The 21,820-nt window shown below is 40.9% G+C and overlaps 1 protein-coding gene across 2 annotated transcripts in view; it reads left to right on the forward strand.

Moving 5' to 3' along the window:
• TUBGCP2 (tubulin gamma complex component 2) overlaps positions 1-21,820 on the forward strand; it is a 58,794-nt gene that overhangs the window by 18,438 nt on the left and 18,536 nt on the right. For both annotated transcript variants that reach the window (XM_089680033.1, XM_089680032.1), the window contains exons 4-14: positions 2,002-2,175; positions 2,292-2,451; positions 2,853-3,060; positions 4,836-5,035; positions 7,481-7,670; positions 10,012-10,157; positions 10,443-10,623; positions 11,725-11,905; positions 13,284-13,456; positions 13,611-13,739; positions 18,103-18,223. In XM_089680033.1, the coding sequence (XP_089536159.1) occupies positions 2,002-2,175; positions 2,292-2,451; positions 2,853-3,060; positions 4,836-5,035; positions 7,481-7,670; positions 10,012-10,157; positions 10,443-10,623; positions 11,725-11,905; positions 13,284-13,456; positions 13,611-13,739; positions 18,103-18,223 (1,863 nt within the window). The remainder of the gene's footprint in view (positions 1-2,001; positions 2,176-2,291; positions 2,452-2,852; positions 3,061-4,835; positions 5,036-7,480; positions 7,671-10,011; positions 10,158-10,442; positions 10,624-11,724; positions 11,906-13,283; positions 13,457-13,610; positions 13,740-18,102; positions 18,224-21,820) is intronic.

Below are 21,820 nucleotides of genomic sequence, written 5' to 3' on the forward strand. Positions count from 1 at the left end.
GTTCTCTTATGAGGCACCCTGGATGCCTCATAAGAGAACTTGTCACCAAAAGTCATCACATAGGGCTCTTTATGTCCTTAAAGTTACACCCAATCATATAACCTCCCCGCCCCCAAAATTTTTCAAGGCCCCCAACCCCCGACATATGTATGCACGTACAGGGGCGGACTGACCATTTGGAAACTCGGGCACTGCCCAAGGGCACGGGGTCAGTAGGGGGCCCCATGAGATGGCCCTGGTACCTTTTTTCATAGGCTTTTTTGAGTTTGGGCAAGGACACAGGGGCCCCATGATCCCCTATTGCCCGGGGGCCCCATTAGTTGTCAGTCTGCCCCTGTTAACGTACAAACATAAAAGAACACGTTGGGGCGCCTATGCGAAATAATGACGATTGCAATACACATGTTACATATCGCTGCACACGCAGAATTCTAGCACCAGACGATCTCTGTAACGCTAAACTGATGACCTATAAGGGGCTTTAAAAGTATCACCTATAGAAAATATAAGGTACTGAAATTTGTCGCCATTTCAGGAGCGTGTGCAAATTTTAAGGTTTGACGTGTTGGATATCTATTTACTCGATGCAACTTCGTCTTTTATATTTTACAAAAAAATTGGATCATTTATTGCTTTTTGTGCCCTAAAATTAACTTAAGGGTATTTTTTACTGAGGTTTTGCATTTCCTAGACCTTTTTGATAATATCGTGTGACATAAAAAATTGGAACTACCACTATTTTATTCTCTAGGGTCTCTGGTTTCAAAAATATATCATGTTTTGGAGTTTTGTGTAATCCTAAATGATCTTTTAGACTTGTGCAGAAAACGGCTCTGACAGTGAAAGGGATAAAGGATGAGCCCGACACTCCCCTTTCCTGATGAGCACCCAATTGGTCTTTCCCCCCCCGCGCTTTAGTCCCCGGGTGCGATGATGGAGCCAGGCAGGGAGGGGAGGAGGAGATAAGCAGACATGTAAGTCGCCATAAAGCCCTTTTTGTTTTTAAAAGCCCCAGACATTACTTAAAGCAGATTTAAATACGGTTAAGTAGATTGGGGCACCTATTTGGTCCCTGGACAAGTATTTTTTTCAAAAATTTCCACACCCCTGGGCCTGCACAGGGTTGACAGTATGGTGCTAACTCAACCTTGTTGATAGACTGGTCAACTTCAGAACAATTGTTAGAATTTGATCTGAAGGTAGACTTAACAATTGTTAACCAATCCAGATAAAATCAGGGAATGATAAGCTAGCCATATGCTGATTAAAATTTGGCTGGTTCAGCAGGTATCGCCCGAATGTCAACCGGTGTGTGGTTGTTCCCACTCAACAGAATTTGATCGTTTGATGGACTTCTGTTGCAGAGACATGTTGGAGAATTTTTCTCGATCAGCGGTTGTAGTCAACGAGTAGCAGTCATAGATCAATGAATTCTGACAACGCCGTGTGCAGCTGAAAGACTACAATGTCCTAGTGGAGTAATGGCAGGGAGGGGATACAAACATCCACCTAATTTGTGTGGATTGAAGAATCTGTTTGTTTTTCTTGTGGCTGAAAAAAAAAAAAAAAACCTAAGGGCTTGTTTACACTTGATTCAGAATGTGTTTCACTTCAAAAAATTATACCCCATGTTGCTTTCCTGGTGCTTCAAAGTGTCTCTAAAGCCTCCATAAAAGTCTATGTTAAAGCTCGCTAACACCGTGTGCAAAGAACTGATGATATCCCCAAATCAACTGTGAAAGATGTAGAACCTTCACACATACTCTGCATTTGCATGATAAGCACATAAACGCTACCTCTTAGATGTCCATTATATTTGGTTTTCATCATCAGCATCATCATCTTCTAGCAATTTTTTTAAACATTGAGAAATGCATGTTTTACAGTATAAGAGGCTTTATGATGCCCTTGATTCTTGACATACCTAAGGCAGAATTTCTGCCTTTGTGCATTTTTAAATTTCCAAGAAAGTAACATTCATGTTTATTGTTTTATTTAAAGACACTTCAGTATCTGCAACAGAATGCTAAAGACAGAGCTGAGCTGACAACCAGCAGTGTAGCTTCTAGCAGTGTTCCTATCCCTCCCAGCACATCCAAGATCTCCTTGCAGGAACTGGAGGAGCTACGGAGGCAACTGGGGAATGTAACTGCTTCAACGACAGCTGGACCACAGGTGAACATTGTTTCACATTATCCTGTAGTAATGTTTTCGGCATTTAGTGCCACAAATGTGGTCCATTTCAAATGGTGGTGTTTAACTTTGTGTCTTTGCTCCTATTGTTTCATCAGCCAGTGGAAGTTCTACGGAAACATCTTAGAGACAAGCTGAATAAGAAGAATGTGGGGCAGCCAATTCCTGTGTTCCCATCTTGGGTTTACGAGAGACCAGCATTGATAGGAGACTTCCCTTCGCTCTCCAATATAAGTACAGATGTCACGGTACCAATAGGTATGCCTGTATATCTTACACAATTGCACTTTTGCTGCTATTGTATTTTTTTCTGTATCTTCCATTTTATACTTGGAGATTGCAGTTCAGCAGACATTAGTCGTAGAGATCCATTGAAACGGATGTGGAATGTCCTGCTAACAAATATTGGAATTCTTGATAAAAGGAGAAAGAATCCAATATGCTGTCTTCCAACAAGCTATTTTTTTTTTTGTTCTGGGATGTGTTCTATTCTGGGTTCACAACCTATTGGCAATGACTCTGATCATTTTTCAAGTGTGGAAATCGAGAATTCAGCTGTAGACGTAGCCCACTGACTCACTTTTTGTTTTGTTAAAGACTAGTTACCATGATGTTTGGCTTCAGCAATATCTCTAAACAATTTCTCTTTCAATGCATAGGGACACTTCCCCTCCCCACGCAAGAGGCAATTATCGTAGAAGACCTCCTTTACATTCTAATTGGAGTTGATGGGCGATATATTACTGCACAGCCGCTGGTGGGACATCAGACACGCTCCTTTTCAGTAGATCCAAACCTGGACTTATCTGTAAGGGAGTTGGTGAACAGAATTCTGCCAGTAGCTGCCAGCTACTCCACTGTGACCAGGTACTAAATCATACTCATCCAAGGCAACGCAAAAAAAAGTATTGGGGTTTATGTAGGCTTAGTGTGTAGAAATGATAGCATGAAAAGGTTTCAAATAGCAAGTGCTTAGTATTGATGGGTATCTAAGGTATCTACACCCTAATTATCTATTCAAAAGATCTAAACAAGATTTTCTGGGTACCGACAAAGACACAGACATTTAAAGGTAAAAACCTCATATTTTTATTACAAAAGATATAATATTAAAACAACATTATTTGTGTAAAAATCCCTCTGAATACGCTGTACTACAATCACACCTATGGTGCTATCTCACACCCACAAGTTACTATTCCAAAATAAAGAGTCTGTAGTCAGCCATTCTCGACATGTTTCGAGGTCTCCTGCTTCTTCAGGTGTATATAGAGGGAATAATAGTTCTATAACAAAACAAAAAATATACAAAATAATATAGTGTGTGTATGTATGTATGTATGTATATATTTTTTATTTTGTTTTTATTTTTTATTTTTTTTATATATATATTTTATTGGATAACAGTTTCTCTAATGCGGTATCTGACTTCTGCTATTCTTGCCTAAGTGGGTGCCTGTCAGAAATGGGTACTTGCTAACCTGAACAAAAATTAAACTCTTAATAATGGTATAGGAAGGGGAAGGAGGAGGATAAATGGAACATTCATTTTTAAGTGAAGTTCCGCTTTTAAAAGGATGAATGTTATCAACTACTAAATTATTTTGTGGTGAATGAATCATCTGAGTAAATATTCATTGTGCAAATACAAAGGACAAGTTGTGCCTACGTTTCATGAGGCTTTCTTTGTCATAAGCACATACAGGGGTTAGAGAGAGGTTTTGTGGACATGGACTCTGGAAGACTGAGATTGAGCTCTACAGTCACTTTTGCAGGAGTTGTTTTCTTATTCCGGGTCAAAACCCTGTGCAATGTCCTTTTGTCTCTTTTGGTCAGTTGACCGCACTTATGCTTATCAGACGACATTTTACTGGAAACTGTATATGCCACCATAAGCTTTGATACTGTACCTCGCGAGGCATCAGCTAAGCAGGCACCAACAATTTGCCCTCTTTCAAGCTCAGTAAGTGCTGACATGACTCTATGTTACTAGCAGCACATGCAGTGAATGATGGAAATGAGGCTTCTCACCTGTTAGCTAGATGTCTCATCACACAGTGGAAACAAAGGAATGTTACATCACTTCCGTTTTCAGTGCAAAACATTGCCTCTTTCACATCTGTAAATCATGTAGTGTTTCTATATTTTTGTCCAACCCGTGTACTTACATAATTAGATTGATAAGAGAAACATGTTCACCTCCTGATCATTATTAGACCTCGTTCACATGGACACTGAGGCCCATTCTCCATGAATTGGCCATTTGTTTATGCAGCTAGAGCTGCCAGATGCTGTGTGCTGGTAGCCCTTTCATGTCTATGGTGCAGAAGCTGTGCACACACTGTGTGCAGAGTCAGTCACCGGCACCAGCAGTCACATTAGGACATGCGACTGTGTCCGTACAGCCTCTGCATCTCCATAGACTTACATGGGCTGCCTGCACAAAGAACCTGGCAGCTCCAGCGTCATAAACAAATGGACAGTCTTCAGTGTACGAGCCTCAGCACTCATATGAATGAGGCCTTCTGTTGGGCTTATTGATGTCTGAATTCTACTTTTTTTTTTTTAAATTTTGTCAACTCTGCATGTGCCATTAGCTATTGCACCTCCATTAAAGTCCACGCCTCTGCTACTTCCCACAGATTCATTGAAGAAAAATCTTCTTTTGAATATGGTCAGGTTAACCATGCTCTAAGTGCTGCAATGCGGACGCTAGTGAAGGAATACATGATACTTATTACTCAGCTGGAGCACTTGCAACGCCAGGGCCTGCTGTCCTTGCAAAAACTGTGGTTTTATATCCAGCCCACTCTAAGGACAATGGAGGTATTGGCGTCTCTTGGTAAGTTTTCGCAATCATTAGAACCTCTGTATACCTCTCTACATAAATGAACAAGAGCTTGCCTTGTCCTTGTAAGTGCCTCATAGGATACGATGGGTTCACATTGGAAAATGCCATTTGGACATAATGAAGTTCTTCTTGTTTTAACTTTATTTTTGCTTATGAACATTTTGGGAAGGAATTAACAAAGAGTTGTGCAAGCGCAATGCTTGTACCACTCTCCTGAGCACAAAAATAGAGCAGATGCTGATTTTCATTAACAAAGGGGCGCCACTCTCCTGAACACAAAATTAGAGCAGATGCTGCTTCTCACTAACAAAGGGGTGCCAATCTCCTGAACACAAAAATAGAGAAGATGCTGCTGTTCACTAACAAAGGGGCGCCACTCTCCTGAACACAAAAATAGAGCAGATGCTGCTGTTCACTAACAAAGGGGTGCCACTCTCCTGAACACAAAGATAGAGCAGATGCTGCTCTTCACTAACAAAGGGGTGCAAGTTCTCTGTTCTGCTGTGACAGATACGACACAGAGAAGTGGCACTGCATGCTCCGATCTCTATGCCTGTCCTCGCCCCTGCTCAGCTCAAAGTGGGAGCGAGAAGGAGAGTTGTTACATTTTCAGGCTCGGCTCGTATATTGTAATCTCTGCACGGGCAGAGAGGGGATGTGAGCTGTCTGCAGACAACTCACATCCTTTATGTCAAGGTCACTGTGAAATAGAGACTGGTGCAGCTTGAGCAGTTAGACCTGAAACAGGCCTATCTGCTTAGTTAATGTGGCACTCACCACTTCTGGCAGTTTTTTATTCCATTATAATGGCACCGGAAGCTTGGGTAATTCCCTGGTATGAAAGTTTTTAATAGCCTAGGAAAGTAAAATAACCAAAGACCAATGCAATAAAATTCTCTACATCAGTTTCAGAATTTTTCTGGCATGTTTCAAATTCTTATTTCTGTCCTTTCTTCAAATGGGTGTTTTAGGAAGAGAAATATACTTTTCATTTGTCATAAAAGTGCAACCAAAGTCGTGGGGTGTTTGTATCAGTTTTGATGCACAGCAATAAATTTTAATTGACTATGAGACAAATTTGACATGAGATTGCAGCTTGATTCCCAACCACCCACCACCACCCCAGCTTTGCTTCAATAGTGCCTCTGACCAGTCCTTCATTCTGTGCACGTTTTAAGAAATAAAAATAAATGTTTTAGATTGAGGGATTGCAGGCACTGGGGTCACATGAAAAACTTACTGCAAATCCTTTGCTGTATTAACCACTTGCTGCCGAATCACATACCTGTACATGATTGTGTTACAGTGGTTATACCGGGGTTATGGCTGCATTTGTCAGCCATAATCCCGGTAGCAAATATTTCAGCCGGCCATTCTCTAGTCTATCCTATTAAATTAATCCAGGCAGTTCATTAGCTGCTGGATCACTTTTACAAGCAGCAAGAAGGGTCATCCAACCCCCCCACCCTTTTGTGCTTCACACCGATGCCATACCTTGTGCTTCAGCACACCAAGGAGCCTGGGATCCGATCCGGCAGTAGGAGACTAGAAGTGACAAGCATGTTCGGAACGTCTGGTTAGGGCAAATGTAAACACCTCCATTATTATTTTTTTTTTTTCCTCATGCTTTCAAAGGTAGAGGAGAGATCTGGTGTCCTATAGATCCCAGATGTTTCCATAAAGAGGACCTGTCATGCTTTATTGCTATCACAAGTGATGTTTCCAGTTCTTGTGATTACAATAAAAGTGATAAAAAAAAATAAAAATAAAGGGACAGGTAAAAATGTAACATTTTTTAAAATAAAAAAAAATGTTAACGCGCCCCTATCCATCAATGCTCGTATGCAGTGGCGAACACGTTATTTAGGTCACGCATGCATAAGTAAATGTTTGCACCACACATGTGAGGTATCGCCTTGAATGTTCAAGAGAGCACAATAATTCAAGCTCTAGACCTCCTTTGTAACTCTAAACATTTTTAAAGCATCGCCTATGGGGATTTTTCAGTAAAAGCGTGCACAATTTTAAAACTATCTAAAATATTTATATACTCTGAGTAAAATGATTTTTATATTTTTCCCAAAAAAATGGGTATTATATTGTGTTTTTGTCGTATTAAGATTCATTAAAGTGTATCTTTTCCCCAAAAAATTGCTTTTGAATAACTGCTGTGCAAATAATGTGTGATATAAAAAAAAATTGCAACAACCACCATTTTATTCTCTGGGGCCTCTTTAAAAAAAAAAAAACGATAACTTTGGGGGTTCTAAGTAACTTTTTTTAAAAAAAAAAACAAAACTAATTTTTACATGTAAACCAAAAGTGTCAGAATAGTGGCTAAAAGTGCACCAAATTCAGTTGTTTACTTGCTTAATAAAGCTCCCTGTTTATTTACATCATTGAACTTTAATTGATTGTGTTTTTGTTTTTTATCAGCCACTTCATTGGATAAAGGAGAGTGTCTAGGTGGTGCCACACTCAGTTTACTCCATGATAGAACCTTTGGTTATACAGGCGATACTCAGGCCCAGGAGCTATGTCTGTATTTGACTAAGGCAGCCAGCACTCCATACTTTGACATCTTGGAGAGGTGGATTTATAGAGGAATCATCAACGATCCTTACAGGTAAGAGAAATGTTTTCATTCTGAATTTTAATTGAAACTGTAAATAATGGTGTGGATTTTGATCATGGTCATAATTACCCTTTACCAGCTTACGTGCCGCCCTATAGCATAAATCCCACTACAGGGTGGCACGGCTGAGCAAAATCACGTGTATATATATATATGTGAATTTGTAGTTGCGGGTAGGGAACACGCATGCTACCTGCTCTGCTAGTCGCAGCCTTGGCTGTCAATCACCTGGTCCCAACCGGTGATCGCCAAGTATCACCAGCTGGGAAAAGACCTATGTATAAACAAAACAGATCTCTCCCCTATCAGCTCTTGCACACTGCTTTGTATGTCTCTGCATACAGTGTAAAGCACACACACAGCACACAGTTAACCCTTTGATTGCCCCAGATGTTAACCCCTTTCTGCCCAGTGTCATTAGTACAGTGTCGGTGCTTTTTATTAGCACTAATCACTGTGTTCGTGTCATTGGGATGTCAGTGACACCAAGTCATTTCCCCCCAGTGTCAGAATTCCCACTGCAGTCCCGCTATAAGTCACTGATCGTCCCCATTACTAATTAATTTACACGTACTGGGATTTTTTTTAGTGAAGACATGTAGCAGAATACATTTTGGCCTAAATTTATACTGGACATGTTTAATAGCAATAAGTCTAAAGTATATATTTTTTTTTTCTTCAAAATTGTCCCTCTTTTTTTTTTTTTTGTTTTGTTTATAGCGCAAAAAATAAAAACCGCTGAGGCGATCAAATCCCACCGAAAGAAAGCTCAATTTGTGTGGGGGGAAAAAAACCCTAAATTTCATTTGGGTGCAGCGTTGCATGACCGCGCAATTCTCAGTTAAAGTACCGCAGCGCCGTATCGCAAAAAATGCCCTGGTCAGGAAGGGGGGGGGGGGGGTTAAATCCTCTGGAGGGCAAGTGGTTAACATATGTGGTTCCCAAATAAATTACATGGCTTTTATCAACGACCTAAGATTTTATTGTGCTATGATGATCAAGCTGCCAAAGAAGGAAGATTTAACAGCAACATAAGCAAAGTGTCTAAATTAGTGTCACTTATATAAGAAAGCCATTCAGTGGCAAGCTGGGGTGAGAACTGTAGGTATGGACTATTCATATGGACATAGTTTGGATTGTTAATAAGCAATCCATAATGAGCATTTATAAAGTACTGAATTTTAATTTAACCAAACATTCACATGCACCAGGAGGATTTACCTGCAGTGAATATTCAGTCAATGTCAGATTCACTGCTTTGTAAAAATTTCTCAGTGTGTATTGTGATCCAAATTTTGCTCAGCCAAGCACTTATGTTGTGCAGGAAGTGTGATCTAGCTTGGGGAGGCAAGAGATACATCTTGAATATATATTAGTCACCTATCTCCCTCCACCCAAACTGAAGAGATGAACTCTGCTTATAGATAGTTTACAAAGGCTAAAGGGCTTTCTACTTTTTCTTCTGTTGTGTTTTTTTTTTTTTTTTTTTTAATCAGATCTTTATTAGATTTTTTAACTTTTTTTTTTTACAAACAAACGTGCAATTTGTGCACGGCAAACTGCAAACAAATCAAATAAAATTGGTCATCAGCAGCCAGTAAATAACCCATACGTCCCAAGCCATATGCATACAGGCAGTGCCGTTATAGTCCCAGGCCATAGGCATACACGCAGTGCCATTATAGTTCCAGGAACAATCAACAGTATTCCTGCCATTGCTTTTTAGTTGGTATTGCTTATAAAATATACAGTAACTTTCCAAAAACCTTCTTCTGTTTTTTTTAAGTGATTGTAAATGCTCAAATTTGTTTCTCTTAAAATAATAAACATGGCATACATACCTGCTCTGTGTAATTGTTTTGCACAGAGCAGCCCCAATCCGCCTCTTCTGGGGTCCCCTGCTGGTACTCCTCTTCTTGGTGTGCCCTCATAACAGCTGCTTGCTGTGGGGGCACACCTGCATGCTTACTCACGAGCCGTGCTGTGTACGTCCATAGACACACACAGTGCGGCTCGACCCCATCCTTTCTGCTCACTGAATTTGAATGACAGCAGAAGGGGCCCATGGCTCCTGCTGCTGCCCGAGTCCCTGTGAAGAGAGGAAGAGAGGGGAGAGAAGACAGTGCTGGATGGATACAGACTTGAAAAATAAAGGAGGAGGAGGGAAATAGTATGGTGTTTTTTTCCCTTAATGCAGACAATGCATTACAGGGAAAAACACCAAGGTTTTAGAACTACTTTAAATATTCATATGTTTATAGAGACTATTCTGGTTTTGTGTATTTGTCATATAGTATTCCCAATGTTTTGATAATCTTTGTGTTTGACACAGTGAGTTTATGGTAGAGGAACATGAGCTGCAAAAAGAGAAAATCCAGGAGGATTACAATGACAAGTACTGGGATCAGCGCTATACTATTGTACAACAACAGATCCCTTCCTTCCTGCAGAAGGTGGCAGACAAGATTCTTAGTACAGGTAACAAAGAATACATAGAATTGCCTGTCTTTCACTCAATGCCTCTTATCTTTTTGGTGATTTACTTATTTGGCGTTACATATAACTACTATATGGCCACATAGGAAAATGATTTGGCAGTAGCTGTGACTAAATTCTAAGCATGTTGTTGACTCTTTATTGTGCAAATGTTGCCTGTCACCACCAGTGAACTACTGGATTTAATCTTCTAACCTGCACTGCAGAAATTGCTTTCTGAATCAACTCTTAAATTGTAATGACTCCTCTATGGATTTTATTATCCAGGAAAGTACTTGAATGTGGTGAGAGAATGTGGCCATGATGTCACGTGTCCAGATGCCAAGGAGATTGTGTACACACTGAAAGAACGTGCCTATGTGGAGCAAATTGAAAAGGCTTATAGCTATGCTAGCAAAGTACTGCTGGACTTCTTGATGGAAGAGAAGGAGCTGGTGGCACATCTCCGGTAGGACAACATATGAAGAATATTCTAACCAAATCAGTTTTTAGATTTCCATCGTTATCTTGTATTACAGGGGTGACTAACGTAATTTCATCACGGGCAAGATCAGGATTATGAGTTCCCTCAGAGAGCTGGTTGTATCTGTAAGATTAGATGTCCAGAGCACCTCACCCTCCTTACATCAAATGTCCAGAGCCCTCTCCCTACCACCACCACCATCATTGCCATCATCAGAGGTCAAGAGTCCTGCACCCCCCTTACCTTGTGCTGCTTCCGGGAAGGAGTTTGGGGGCAAAGTTTGGAGGAAGACCAGGGGAGGGCTGGAGTCAGCTGCCAGAGTCTGCTGAATGCTGATACCAGGGGAGGCGGATACGAAAGATGCTGCACCTGCACAGAGAGGTGCAGGATCTGAAGAAGGTGTTCTTTCCTGTTCTCTGCTGCTGACTGTTGAGACAGGGGCAGAGACCAGCCTCTCTGCAGCTGCACAGAGAACCGCAGGAGCTATTGGAGGAGTTCTGTACTCCTCTCTGCTGTTGTCTAGCAGCAGAGAGGTATACAATGGATGGCATGAATGAAGCCATCCATTGTATACAACTGTCATGTGACCTGCTGTGATTGGTCACAGCAGGTCACATGGTACCGGCAACGGGGCCGGTACTCAGATCTGTCATCGGCCGTGTCCGAGGTACACGGCCGGTGACAGATTGCGAGGCTGAGCAGGTGCGCAAACTGCGCATGCCCGAAAGGACGCCATATGGTGTCCACCCGGAACAGTGAAGGTTTTTGCCGGCCGCCATTTGGCCATAGGTCGGGCGGGAACCTGTTAAGAAAAAAAAATTGTTCCTCCATTTATTTCAAAAAACAATGTGGATGAAGAATCGCTAGAAGTCTGAATATAACTATATCTCAATATATTGATGGTCTTCACATGGTGAAAATAAAGTTTATCCTATACATATAGGAGATTGTTACATGATGTTTCTGGACTAATTTCTATATAAAGTCATGTTGTATTATCGTTGAAAGTTCAGTTGATCTCAGGCAGTCAGAGAAGCTGCCCAACCCATATATCTTTACTAATTCATTACACTCTCTTCTTTTCAGGTCCATTAAACATTATTTCCTCATGGACCAAGGAGACTTCTTTGTGCACTTCATGGACCTGACCGAGGAGGAGTTAAAGAAAACTGTGGAAGATATAATACCAACCAGGCTGGAGGCTCTATTGGAGTTGGCTTTACGAATGAGCACTGCAAACACTGACCCTTTCAAAGATGATCTAAAGGTACCAAGAGAGAAATAATCTGGTGCTTCAAATCAGGTTCTGACAGTTGAAAGTAAGGCAGAAGTTTGGGCTTTTTATCAAACTATATGCCTTTAAAATATTAAAGACCAAATCCAGCCCAAACTTTTTTTTTTTGGCAAAGTATTGGAACTTCCATTTTCTGCTCTTTTTGACCTTGTTAGAGATTTCTACCCTTATTTTTTCACACCATGATAAGAAATAAGGGCTGGGGAAAGAAAGTGTGGGGGGGGGGGTTGTTTTTTGTTTTTTTGTGACACCCTTCACCAGCATAGGTAATGAAAGGAACAGAAAGAAGATCTAGACACTCTCTCCCGTACGCACCTTATCCAAAGAAACATGTTGGCTGGAATTGAGCTTTAAGGAACCCATACTGTGCTTTTTTCACACTCATGTTGGCTTCTTCTACACGCTTACATGAGTGAAAGCAGCAACAGAGCAGTGAAAGGAAAGTGGCTAAGTGGAGAGTAGTGTGTGTGTGCGTGTGTGTAAAAAAAAAAAAAAAAAAAAAAAAGCCAAAAAATGCTATTGTGTTGCAATGTGACCATGTTTGATCCACATAGTTTGGAGAATTTTGCAAGGCTAAAGCATGCCATATATGATTAATTTGCCTCCTTTCAACCAGCGGGTTGCCCATAGATGGATCGACATTCGGCCGGCCCCTACTGAACTGACAGAATTTCGATCCATCTCTGACCAGCTTCAAATGTTCACCTCTGTTTGAGAAGGGGTCAGCACCTCACCAAGGTTCCACAGCCAAGTGTGACTATTCAGGACATGCCCAGTGAAAAAGCAAAGGTCTGACCTTTAAAGTCGATGTAAGCCCTCACATTTACCCAGTGAAGTGACTGGCCTCAGGTGATAAACAGAGATTAAACCAATCTTCCTATATAAGTTGTACCTGTTTTATCTGTAGTATTCTCTTCTCTACATCAGTTCAAAGTGCAAAATTTATAAAGCTTGTCTGAGCTGTCAGAAAAAGGGGGTGGAGAGCTGAAATTACACTCTGAAGAGCTCAGTGAGGGAAGGGACACACTCCACTTCATACAGTTCACCGGAGCAGAGCTGAGGCTGTCAATCTGCTGAAGGTCCCTCCCCGTCACCATTTTTCTCTTGGTGTCAGGAAAACTTGTCAGAAGTGATTCATGCTGATAGCAGAGGAATGAAGTCGCAGACAGAAATGACCATTCAGACTCTTAAATACACAATAGAAAGGAATATACTTTGTCCACATTTCATGTTTCAGGTTTACAACCACTTTAACATACTTCAAAGCTCTTTTGTATTGGTGACACAACTTATCCTTCCTACTTAATTGTAATAGAACTGAAGAGCGGCATGTGCTTCCTTTTGTTTTTAGATTGAGCTGATGCCTCATGATCTCATCACCCAGCTTCTTCGTGTCCTTGCAATTGAAACTCGGCAAGAGAAAGCCTTGATTAATGCTGATCCCACTGAGCTAGCACTTAGTGGGCTGGAGGCCTTTTCCTTTGATTACATTGTCAAGTGGCCTCTTTCATTAATAATAAACAGGTAAAGTAAACCTATTCTACACTAACCAGAAAATGTATTGAAATACTGTACGTCTATTTTGTTTATACTGTATCTCTCTTTAGATTCATTTTTATGAAAATGAAGTAAATGTAAAGTTTAATGTTTTTTTTTTTTTTTTTTTTATCAACTATAGAAAGGCTCTGACACGTTACCAGATGCTTTTCCGCCATTTATTCTACTGCAAACATGTGGAGAGATTGTTGTGCAATGTTTGGATCAGCAACAAGGCAGCGAAGCAGTTTTCCCTGCATTCTGCTAAATGGTAACGCTATGACTGTAGATACAAGTGTTAAGGTAGCAATACTGTTAGAAATAGACGTAGAAAAAAAAAATACTAGGGGTTGATTTACTAAAGAAGTAGAGATTGCGATCTTTGCAAAGTAAATTAATTCCTAGATGGCTAAACTCACTGAACTGGTTTTAGGTGAAAACTGTATGCTACCCCTCTCATCTACGTAATAAGTTGAGGTTGGAGATCTCAAAGCAGGGATTATAACTTACTCTGTGCACTGTGTGTTACATGTTCTGCTAAAGATTTAAACCATTACGGTTTAAATCTTTAGTATAGGAGGGTATTCTTCAAAAACTTCATATTTCAGTTTAATCCATGGGTACCTATATACATTTTGAACTATTGGCCAATAGATAGCACAATAACTTTTGTTATCTCTGATAGGAAAATGATTTATAGTTTTGGGGGAATAAACCAGACCTGTGGTATAGTCCTCCAGGACTTCCATCATTTTCTATTTTTGTATTTAATTTAAAGGCAGAAACAAAAAATGCAGTTATTATGTGACTTGTTATTAAAACGACACTAAAAATGTATCTTTCTTTTTAACCACTTGCCGACCACCCTATAGCAGAAATACTGCGCAAAATCACGTGTGTATATATACATGATTTTGCATTTCCAGGTAGGGGGCGCATGCCCTACCCACGACGCCATTTGCGGCCGCGGCTGTCAATTGCCGATGCCCAGTGAATTCCAAGGATCTCCGACGGGGGGGAGGACTGTTTTGCCTACTAACAGTCCTCCTCCCTGTCAGCTCGGGCACACTGCTGTGGATGGCTGTGCACAGCCATCCTGAGCTATGTGATTACAGTGAATCTCGCACACACACCTCCCCCTAGTAAAACACTCCCAGCACACAGTTAACCCTTTGATCACCCCTTATGTTAACCCCTTCCTGCCCAGTGTCATTAGTACAATGTCAGTGCTTTTTTTTTTTTTTTTTAGCACTGATCATTGTATTTGTGTCACTGGGGATTTCAGTGACACCAAGTCAGTTCCCCCCAGTGTCAGAATGTCCGCCACAGTCCCGCTATAAGTCGCTGATGACAGCCATTACTAGTAAAAATTAAGAAAAAAAAATCTCAGTATCTATGCCGCCATTTGTAAACGCTATAACTTTCATGCAAACCAATTAATTTACACGTATTGGGATTTTTTATTTTTTTTTATAGCAAAGACATGTCGCAGAATACATTTTGGCATAAATTTATGACGAAATTAGATTTTTTTTTTTTTTTTTTTACTGGACATGTTTAATAGCAAAAAGTAAAAAATATTGTTTATTTCTCAAAATTGTAGTTCGTTTTTTTCGTTAAAGCGCAAAAAATAAAAAACACACAGGTGATCAAATACCACCGAAAGAAAGCTCAATTTGTTGGAAAAAAGGATGTAAATTTCATTTGAGTACAGGGTTGCATGACCGTGCAATTGTCCGTTAAAGTAACGCAGTGCCGTAATGCAAAAATTGGCCTGGTCAGGAAGGGGGGGGGGGGGTAAATCCTCTGGAGGGCAAATGGTTAAAGTTTAGTAAATAATGTACAGATTTCTTGCCTTTTTTAAAGCTAACAATACCGAAAGCAAACAAAATAAAAAGCAGGTAAAAAAATAAATATATTCAGTGGACTGCAGGTGCAGTGTTTTACTCGCTGCAGACTTCGTACCAAGGTATAGATCTTCAGGAAGAATCACTGAACTAGAAGTGCGGTGACGTTACCACACTGGTGGTCCATTGACCGCTACAGTCCCCCTGCCATAGTGGTCTTGTGGTGAATAACATGACTGTGCAGGCAGAGCCGCAGACAGCCATGCTGAATTCAAATTTTACAGAAGTTGGCGGAGAGAAGAACCCCAAGTTTCTGTAAGCGAGGGAATGTGGACACATGTGATTCCCATTCACTCACTCTATGGATATAACATGAAACCTGGACCGAAATATGGAGTCCGCATTTAAAACTGAACTTTAGGAACTCTGCCACTTTGTAAAATGTGCGGGCTTACCTTGGGTTACCGTCAGGGAGGTACATACCACCACCTGCACTTATCTCTTTTATTTACAACTGACTGTTTTTCTGTGTGCTAGTTGTACAGCTTTTGCTATACTCCCAACTCTCTGACAGTAGTGATGCTGCCTTCTCACACCAAGCATCAGCTCTGCCCATCCCTCCTCTTCACTGGTCATTAACAGAAGGCTTTGTCTTTTATGAATGGGTTCACATTAATCCAAAGTGCTCTGTGTTTGGGCAGGAGGGGCAGAGCGGTTGTATAAGACTCTGCAGCTGCTAGAGCTAAGACCAGAAGGTCCAACACCGGAAGTAGGTATAATCCCTGTGCTCAGTAAGCCTGTAATTAAAGGAAGCTGTCTATGAGGTGGCATGCACCTTGTTGGACTTAACACATAATAATCAGGCATATTTTGAAATCTTGGAGTTCAGCTTTAAATATTCAGTGCAGTGGCCATTAAATTCTTAGCATTTTGTTTCTGCTCCTTGAAGTTAAATAGTGTTATCCTATGTGTCCATGTACCCTATTTTAGGCTAGTAGCATTTTTTCAAGCTTCAGCGTTTAGGAGCAAAAAAAAAAATAGTTTTGTAGAGTTTTTTTTGGGAGCATTTTTCCAGCAGAAATAAAAACACTAAACTGACCTAAATGCTACTAAAAATGCTCCTAACTGCTTTTTCTAGCTTTTTTTTTTTCCCTACATGTACTGTAAAAATGCTAATGCTCCTAAATTGTTTTTTTTTTTACAGTGTTTTTTTGTAGCTTTAAAAAAAACTCTAGCGTGCATGGAGTCTTCTAGATCAATAAACACACACACCCCAGAAAAATCGTAATCAAAGTATAAAGGGCTTCCTTCTACCCCACTGCCACTTCCTCTGCCTCTTTTGTCGGCAAGTTGTCTTGTAATGTGTATTATGGTTGCCGCTGTCAAACTGACCTTCTGACAGTGTTTCTAAACACTGTTCAGACTTGAAGTAGAGGGATACAAAGTAACCGTACACTATTTTATTCAAAGATGAGCTTCCATCTGCATATTATGTCAGCTAAATCAACCTGACGTGTATAATAAAATGTATACTTTTTATCTACATGAACAATATATTTTTTTTGGCTAGGTTCACACTGCTGCAATCTGATTTTGATCTATCTTTCAGTGCAATTATGTAATGCAACTTGGATGCTACTTTGAAGTGCATTGCATAGTCTATGGGGCCAAAATTGTGCTGGAATCCCACCAGAGTAGTACTGGAACCTTTTCCAAAATTTCTCTGTGCTGAGTTGCATTGATATGAATGGACACCATTGAAAACAATGTGATTTTTATTGTCATGCAATTCAGTGCGACTTATGTCACATCTGAAATCGCTCTAGTGTGAACAGAGCCTTAAACGAACACTGGTCAAAGTAGTAAAACAATTCATCTTATGTATCATATTGATATACAAACCAACTGTCATATTTATAAAGAGAAGGAATAATATTACTAAAAGAGAAGTTATCAGCCCCATCACAGAATGATCAGGTTCACGTCCATTGTGTATAAATCTGCTTTTAACTGGCTGAACTTATCAGCAAGATCTTTTACAGCAAAAACAATAACATGTTTTGCTTTAATCAGTCTTTCCTTAGTGTCTGTCTCCTGAGTTGACTATATAAACAGTCCACTAAAGGATAAGTTCACCTTTGCTAAAAAATAATAAATGCACATTTTTTTGGAGGTAAAAAATGTGCATGTATTTATTTTTTTTTGGTTGCAGGAGCCTGTAAACCATTGCACCATCCATGCAGGTCTCCTGTAGACCTGTCAGTATATCTGCTTTCCATAAGGGATGTACGGGCAAGCAAATATATGGACAGGAAGAATCAATGAACTGCCGCTAAGGCTGTTGGGAACATTGTGAATGAGTAATGCAGCAAGGTGGGCGAAGCCCTGCACAGCCACGTGTTTTTAACATTTTGACAGCTATCGGGAAATAAGATCCCCCGCTAGGTACACATGGGCCGAATATTGGCTGGTTCTACAGAACTTGGCTAACATTCGGACCGTGTAAACACTAGCCTGTCCAATAGAAGCCAGTTAATGACCGGCTTTTGTTAAACAGGGATGCTGGAAAACCAGCATCAGATAAGTGCTTGCAGCCAAAGGCTGTCAGTGCTGATCTGTGTGTTCTGGCGGAGGGGATGGGGCAGTTCCCTTTGTCAAAACACAATAGCTCAGTGGGGAGATCACCACACTGAGATCGCTGGCTTGAACAAAAAAGAACTCCCCATGCGTAGCTAGCATTAGTACTTTAACATTGAAGTTTGACTTTTTATTTTGTCTTCCTTTCAGGTTTGCAGGGGCATTTACACTCCGCCAGAGGATGTTAAATTTTGTACAGAATATCCAGTATTATATGATGTTTGAAGTGATGGAACCAACTTGGCATATTCTCGAGAAAAACCTCAAGTCAGTAAGTAACAATAAAGAGCAAGGTGCACAGTTAACATTCGTGAAGCCCTTAAAGCATCCATTAGTTTGGGATTATTGATGACATATTTAACTCCATACGGATCTAGGACAAACCTCCTGTCCAAAAGTTATGTGAGCTGTACACACACCTCGTCTTGTAACTGTCAGAACCTGATAACCAAGATCCTAGTCTATCTATCATAGTTCTTGGAAGTGTCTTCACAGGCCTGCAATAGTCTTTAATACTCTAATTTTACAGCTAAATGCCAGGCTGGCAGGCAAAGCTTCAGCAGTTTCTCATAGAGCTAGACCTTACTAACTTCTTCCTGTCTACTGCACATTCCTACTGGCCAGTCATGCAACCCATCTTAGTGATAAGGTAATGGTAATATATGTGGAGTAGGGGCTAGCCAAAGCCAAAAATGTAGCATGTCCACACTCTCTGACCTTCATTTTGGTCTGCAGTCTCTGGCAGTCCTTTCCATCATTACATGTATTAAACATTATGTGTGGCCCTGTGTGGATGTCAGGGGCCTCATTTGAGACCTGATAAGTTGACAACCACTCCTATAATGCATTGCAACTTGCTACAGTGCATTAATACAATACAGTAAAAAAAAAAACCAAAAAAAACATTTTTAAAGTTCAGTAAATGTATTGCAACACGTCTTTAGGTGCTTGCCCGCCACGCTATAGTAGAAGTACTGCTACAGGTCGGCAGGGCTGCGCAAAATCACATACAGTTGCAAGAAAAAGTATGTGAACCCCTTGGGATTACGTGGAGTTTTGCATGAATTGGGCATAAAATGTGCTCTGAACATCATCTAAGTCACAACAATAGAAGAACACAGTCTGCTGAACATAATACTACACAAACATTAGATGTTGCCATGGTTTAATGGCACATAACATGTAAACATTCACAGTGCAGGGAGGAAAAAGTATGTGAGGCCCTAGCTGAATGACTTCTCCCAGAGCTAATTGGAGCCAGGAGTGAGCCAACCCTGACTCCAATCAGTGTGATGATATTGGATGTGTTGCTGACAGCTGTCATGCCCTTAAAAAACACACACCTGTTTTGGGTTTAATGGTTTCAAGAAGCACTGTCTGATGTGAACCATGCCTCGCAGAAAAGGGCTCTCAGAAGACCTACGATCAAGAATTGTTGACTTGCATGAAGCTGGAAAGGGTTACAAAAGTATCTCCAAAAGCCTTGATGTTCATGTGTCCACGGTAAGACAGACTGTCTACAAATGGAGAAAGTTTAGCAGTGTTGCTACTCTCCCTAGGCGTGGTCGTCCTGTAAAAATGACTGCAAAAGCACAGCGCAGAATGCTGCATGAGGTAAAGAAGAATCCCAGAGTGTCAGCTAAAGACCTACAGAAATCTCTGGCACATGCTAACATTTTTGTTGACACATCTACAATAAGGAAAACATTAAACAAGAATGGAGTACATGGGAGGACAACACGGAGGAAGCCATTGCTGTCCAAAAAGAATATTGCAGCACGTTTGAAATTTGCAAAAGAGCACCTGGATGTTCCACAGCACTACTGGCAAAATATACTGTGGACAGATGAAACCAAGACTGAGTTGTTTGGGAAAAACACACAACAGTATGTGTGGAGAAAAAAAGGCACAGCACACCAACATCCAAACCTCATCCCCACTGTATAACATGGCGGAGGGAGCATCATGGTTTGGGGCTGCTTTGCTGCCTCAGGGCCTGGACGGATTGTTGTCATTGTTGGGAAAATGAATTCCAGAGTTTATCAAGATATTTTGCAGGAAAACGTACGACCATCTGTGCGCCAACTGAAGCTCCGCAGAGGATGGGTGATGCAACAGGACAATGACCCAAAGCATACAAGTAATTCAACAAAACAATGGCTGCAACAGCACAGAATACGCCTTCTGGAGTGGCCCAGTCAGAGTCCTGACCTCAACCCGATTGAAATGCTGTGGCATGACCTTAAGAGAGCGATTCACACCAGACATCCCAAGAATATTGCTACACTGAAACAGTTTTGTGAAGAGGAGTGGTCCAAAATTACTCCAGATCGTTGTGTAGGCCTGATCTGCAACTACAGGAAACGTTTGGTTGAGGTTATTGCTGCCAAAGGAGGGTCAACCAGTTATTAAGTCCAAAGGTTAACATACTTTTTCCTCCCTGCACTGTGAATGTTTACATGTTATGTGCAATTAAACCATGGCAACATCTAATGTTTGTGTAGTATTATGTTCAGCAGACTGTGTTCTTCTATTGTTGTGACTTAGATGACGTTCAGAGCACATTTTATGCCCAATTCATGCAAAACTCCACGTAATCCCAAGGGGTTCACATACTTTTTCTTGCAACTGTACATATATGTGTGTGTGTGTGTGTGTGTGTGTGTGTGTGTGTATATGCGTGTGTGTGTGTGATTTGGATTTCCGTGTAGTGGGTATGTGCCGCCAGTGGTGGCTACGGATGTCAATCACCACATCCCGGACGGAGATTTCCCGCCGGCACCTGGCGATCGTCGAGTAAAACTGATAGGGAAGACACCTGTGTGTAAGCAACACAGGTTTCTTTCCTGCCAGCAAGCACATGCTGCTTTGTATTTCTCTGCACAGAAGAGAAATACACAGCAGCATGTTTCCCTAGTAAAACACACACAGTATACAATGTAAAACAGCACACAGTTAACCCTTTGATCGCTCCAGATGTTAAACCCTTCCTGCCCAGTGTCATTAGTACAGTGTCAGTGCTTTTTATTAGCACTGATCCCTGTATTAATGTCAGTGGCAGTTAGTCAGTTCCCCCCCCAGTGTCAGAATTCCCGCCGCAGTCCTGCTATAAGTTGCTGATCGCCGACATTTCTAGTATAAAAAAAAATTCCAGTATATATACAGGGATTAAAATTTGAAGTCCTGAGCTACTAGCCAGGCCTTAAGAGTTACTCGCCACCAGTTGCCCCACCCAACCCTTACCCTGCCTCGCCCCTAATTCCACCCCTAAACACGCCCTCGTAAATTATTTCATGAAATGACACTGTTAAATGTTACCCACATTACATCAGGGTCCCCAGAGTCCCCTCACATTACATCAGGACCTCCAATGTCCCCCTCAACACTCCATCATACTTAGACCATGAACCGCATACAACCATAACACCCCATAATCTTTCACTCATAAAACCATAACTCTACCAAGCATATCCTACCTACTATCCAATACAGCAGTACCTCAAATGTCCCATTCTCTACCACCCATAATAACCACATATAATCCTGAACATGACCAAACCACCCATACATGTAGGTTTACATACAGACATATGTACATACACTCACAGAAACATGTACACACACACATACATGTTCATACACAAAGACACATACACAGAAGTACACGCACAGACACATGTACGTACATACACACAAACACACGCAGACACATGTACACATACATGTACATACATGCAGACACATGTACAGATACACACATGTACATGCACACACAGACACACACAAACACACACAGATACATGTACATACATATACACACACACACACACCTGGACACAGCCCTATAAATAGTTGCAGTATTTCGATA

This window comes from Staurois parvus, unplaced genomic scaffold (assembly GCF_062004578.1).
Source record: "Staurois parvus isolate SC_StPar_1 unplaced genomic scaffold, SC_StPar_1.0 ptg000234l, whole genome shotgun sequence".
In the NCBI taxonomy this organism is placed as follows: Eukaryota; Metazoa; Chordata; class Amphibia; order Anura; family Ranidae; genus Staurois; species Staurois parvus.